A 4,542-nucleotide genomic window follows, 5' to 3' on the forward strand; every position below is an offset into this window, starting at 1 on the left:
CAAGCGTCGAGCAGCGAGGATCCAACACTGCTGAATTTTGCGGAAGCGTCAGCAGTGGCGTAGAAAATATCTCTTCGTTGATTGGCTGCTGCTCGACGCTTGCTGCTTGCTGCGTGCAGTCTGCACTAGGCTTAACTTTGTCTTCAATACACGTTCAAAGAGTATTTAGTCAAAAAGTGATCTGTGTAAACGTTGTATGTACAGACCATTTGTCTGGGTAAGAAATATTGCAAGAGGTATTTAAGATGATTTTTAAATATAACAATTGACTGGAAACAAGGCCTAGTGCGCACTCAGTGCGCACTAGTGCAACCAACCGAATTCGCTATAAGTTAGCAGATTGGCGCCAATTACAAAGTTTTTTAAGATAAACAACCGTTGAATAATAAACAATTCTTTGGCGAAGAACGTTCACATGTCCACGTGCGCGGTCAATGTTATCGATAGCGCGATGCGCCGTGGAAGATTTTAAATAAATTTCCGGGTGCGTTATCGCGGTCGCAAACGGTCCGATGTTTTCGAAAAAATAGGTTAGAAAAACGTCGCGTGTGCTCGGCGATTTTGGCGGCCGCAAGAGATTTTTGCAACAATCTCGCACGAGACGCGATGTTGGTCCCGACAATTAGAAGGGGCGTGCTGTGCGGTCTACGACGAGCTGCCGCGTGTGTCACTTATAGGAGCAAAATGCGGACGAGGATCGCACGGCAGGGCAGCGAGCCGAATTTCCTGCCCGTCTCGTCCCTGAGTGCCACGGCCAGCAGAATTTACAGCACCAAGTCGGACTCCGAGCCGGAGGTCTCCTTGCCTATGCTCGTGGACGGCGCTAATATATATACACCCAATTTTTTGTTCCCGCTACGCTTTTTCTTCAAGTTCTTTTGGACTATTCCGCAGATAGACAGAGAGTTTGATTTACACGAGGTTCACACCGGAGTCAAACACGTATGAATGGCTTTTCGCGATTAGAAACGTGCTGCAGTACCTGCTTGATACTGACAAGTGTCTCTGCATTTCCAGGCAGTAACGGTAATATCCAAGGCTTTGGCGAATCAAGACTACGATTCCTTAGAAGGTCTGGTTGAAGAAGACGTGATACAAGTTTTGAGGGCAAAGATCGAGACCCTCAGCCCTGAGCAAAGATCGCTCATTGCGATAAACAAGGAAGATATTGTACAGTTTCTCTTCTGCGATGTCATAGTGGTTGCAGGTAACTGAATTCTTAAAACCGACATACTCCAGTACCATTTCGAGGCACACATGTATGTAAACATGCTTGCAGATAAGGAGCATTCCATTGAAATTAAAACACTGTGCACCTACTTCCCAGCTGGGAGATACAAGGACTTGACTAAACTGTCAATTAATACCATGTTGTCTGCCAACTTGTTCTGTAATTATACATTTATTCGTAAATATGTAAATAATGTCGGCAGCCCATGGATTGTGACTTTTGTAAATCACTGCACTCTGAATACGATATTTAAATAGTTTGAAATGAAATTCACGTATACCTATTTGATCATTTGTCGTCGCTATAGAAAATAAAATACCAGCTATCTATATTTTGATTAAAAAGATATTAAGGCAGTAGGTTATTTACAGTAAACTATGTTTCATAAATGTATATATAAATCATATTGTATTCAATTAAAATATATTAATTACATTTGTATGTTCTGTATAATTTGTTAGCTATTGATACTCTCCAGTACTAATGGAATATAATTTTTTATGTGCAACAATGTTGCGCCAACACGTGTTCCATTTTTTGAGACTGACACAACCAGAGGTCCCTGTGAAATAAAATGCTGTGTAATATAATATTAAGTGCGCGCAAACGATCAAGTGTACGCGTTTAAAGTACCTGACAGATTTGTGGATTGTGTATCCAACATTCTTGCTTGGCACTTGCAGTTTGGAACAAGTTATTCTGTTTTGTAGGCACAGAATTATAAAAACTTACTTCCAAGTCATCTAAATTGCACACTGAAATTTTGATAATATTTAAATAAGGCTCCATAAACAACGAGATAACAACTCTGGCAGAAAGGCCAGCTTGCTTGAAGTTTATCTCAAAAGATTTAGTTGAGAAAGCTATTAATTTATTTAAACGATCCAACGCGGGTGACAGATCTCCTGTAACAATATAATATCAACATGTAGAGAAAAGTCCCCGATTATGAGACAGGCTTCTAATATGAGATAGCAGGTTTCCAAATTCAATCACAAATCTCTGCGCGACTATTACACAATCTAACAAAGAATTTTTATTAAACAGATTTCACTCCAAGAGCAGTAAATTCATAGTAGAACCAACAGATGATGCCTATCAATGTAGTAGAAACCTCGCTATCTCTTATTAGGATCCCATCTCATGATGGGAGACTTTCAATTACTAAAAATGTCTAATGTGTATTTTAAGACATGAGATTTTATCTTACTCTTGTAGATCGCATCAGTGAGACGAAAGGGTTTGGTAATAGTTAAGGCAAACATTGGAATTTGGTTACGTTCTGCTCCCTTTAACAATCTGTCTATTGCTGCAAACATAAATTAATGAGTTATCAATTAGAAAATATTGGAGCGTACGTACGAAAAAATCGAGGGGGAAACCGCTGACCAAAATCTTGTACACCAATGTCCACTAATGCCCACTGGGCATTACTTTATCTTATTATCTTCTTTTATCTTATTGTATCTTATTTTATCTTTATAATGCCTCAGCAAGACGTAATGCCCCAAAAATGCCCTAGTAATGCCCGGTAATGCCGCAAATCTGTACACTACAATGCCCTCAGCGGTTTCCCCCTCGGAAAAAATTCTTTCGTGCCTTACATTTTCCCACTTCTTCGAATACTTTGGTAACTGGGATATTTTTACTGATATATTTGCTCAGATGCGTCGCATATAATCCGTACTTGCTGGTTGTTCTTTCATAACTGGGACGATGGCTGGATGTGGAATACGCTTGTACCAAATTTCGTAAATTTCTCCTACTCTTATATTCTTCGACTTTTGGTATCTCGTTATGAATATCAGGATTACATTCTCTGAAAAACAATATTGTCTTATACAATATGTTTGGATAACTGATCGCGTTATCAATGTCGTTTTTATCTTCCGAATATTTATATGTGAATACGTAATTGTACAATTCCTTACTTTGGTGGTACAGTTTGGCACATGTCCAATATCGTTACTAAGAGAGCAGGATCGTTTTTTAATGATACAGCCAGCAATTCACTCTCGCATATTGCATCTCTTCTTAAATAAGATTCTGGTGCGTCGATGGCAAGCATGTAACTTTCCTGCATTTTAAAACCATGCCCAGCGTAGTAGAAGAGTCCTACATTGATGAAAATTGTAACAAGCGCACCATATTTCCACGTAATATATTTTTATAATAACTTACCGTAAACTCCCTCCGTTAAAGCCTCACCAAATATCTTTAAAGCATTCTTCGTCTGTTGAAGCGACAAATTTACAAGGCAGATTACTTTAAAACCTATCTCCTTCAGCAGGTTACCAATTTTTGCAGCATCATTCTTAGGTGTCTCCAGACACGTGTGATATTCATAATTGTCATTCGCAATGATCAAAGCTATTTTTGCGACTGCCTTTTCGCGAGGAAGATCTAACTGTATCAACACGAATATGTATTATCATAACAGTTTCGACAACAATGATACTTTATTCAGAATTCTCGTAAAACAATGAATTGTATGATAGGTAATTTTTACCATTACGTGACTCCTTTGGGTGATCACTTCATTCACGTCATTGCTTATGTAGCAATGATATTTTCCTTCGTGCCTAGAGCTGAATTGTTTTATCTGGAACGTCATTTTTCTTTCTTCGTTACAAAGTACAACCACTTTTCCGGCGTTAACATTACATATACTTACGTGCAATATATTAGATGTTTCGTCTTCCAATCTTGTGTTATCTCTGAACCACTGATAATGCGGTTCAGGATGACCATGCGCTATGCATTTAATTATAAAATCCTCACCTTCCTTGAGCTCTAAGAAGGCAGGCGGCTGCTGCTGCATAACTACAGGTGCACGAGATATATTTACAAAAACTGATCTCGTTAGCAACGCGGGCATTATTTCCTCTCCATCGATGGTGACTTGCGAGATTTTGCACTTGTACTCTCCAGCTTGGTCGCAACTGTGAGAAACGCATGTGACAATCAATTGAGCCGCACCACCGCAAATTCAGACAATATTCTTACCTATTGACGACAATGTCAAGTTGACAATTTTGCTGCTCCTGCAGTTCAACGTTGTCGCGATGCCACTGGTAGCTCGGTGACGGTATACCCGTGGCTTTGCACGAGAGACGAAGGTGCTGGCCGAGGGCTATTTCTAAAGTGTCCCGCTCCATACCGTCGGAGGGATGTTTAACAATCACTGACGGTTCTAGTAACGATATCGTTAAAGTCAGACGATTATTGTGGAGTTGCCTAAACGTTCTCTAACATTACTTTGGTTAATTTAATCAAAGGTAGGTAGGGAGAAACGGCCAATGCGAGCCCAC

General features: G+C 39.8%; 2 protein-coding genes across 3 annotated transcripts in view; one reads left to right on the forward strand and one right to left on the reverse strand.

The window, feature by feature from the left end:
- Positions 1 to 179: 179 nt before the first annotated feature.
- On the forward strand, positions 180 to 1,670 carry LOC105560314. Its single transcript, XM_012009318.1, has 4 exons — positions 180 to 217; positions 531 to 942; positions 1,018 to 1,207; positions 1,280 to 1,670. Exons 2-4 carry the CDS (start codon positions 607 to 609, stop codon positions 1,486 to 1,488), a joined length of 735 nt encoding a protein of 244 aa, XP_011864708.1. The 5' UTR covers positions 180 to 217; positions 531 to 606; the 3' UTR covers positions 1,489 to 1,670.
- LOC105560312 (mucosa-associated lymphoid tissue lymphoma translocation protein 1-like) overlaps positions 1,625 to 4,542 on the reverse strand; it is a 6,127-nt gene continuing 3,209 nt past the window's right edge. For both annotated transcript variants that reach the window (XM_012009316.1, XM_012009317.1), the window contains 9 exons: positions 4,238 to 4,424; positions 3,906 to 4,173; positions 3,741 to 3,833; positions 3,413 to 3,638; positions 3,163 to 3,346; positions 2,836 to 3,050; positions 2,442 to 2,540; positions 1,865 to 2,136; positions 1,625 to 1,793 (listed from right to left, as the gene is read on the reverse strand). In XM_012009316.1, the coding sequence (XP_011864706.1) occupies positions 1,689 to 1,793; positions 1,865 to 2,136; positions 2,442 to 2,540; positions 2,836 to 3,050; positions 3,163 to 3,346; positions 3,413 to 3,638; positions 3,741 to 3,833; positions 3,906 to 4,173; positions 4,238 to 4,424 (1,649 nt within the window). In that variant the 3' untranslated portion in view covers positions 1,625 to 1,688. The remainder of the gene's footprint in view (positions 1,794 to 1,864; positions 2,137 to 2,441; positions 2,541 to 2,835; positions 3,051 to 3,162; positions 3,347 to 3,412; positions 3,639 to 3,740; positions 3,834 to 3,905; positions 4,174 to 4,237; positions 4,425 to 4,542) is intronic.

The sequence above is a fragment of the Vollenhovia emeryi genome, unplaced genomic scaffold (assembly GCF_000949405.1).
Source record: "Vollenhovia emeryi isolate VEMERY1.0 unplaced genomic scaffold, V.emery_V1.0 DF939233.1, whole genome shotgun sequence".
Classification (NCBI taxonomy): domain Eukaryota; kingdom Metazoa; phylum Arthropoda; class Insecta; order Hymenoptera; family Formicidae; genus Vollenhovia; species Vollenhovia emeryi.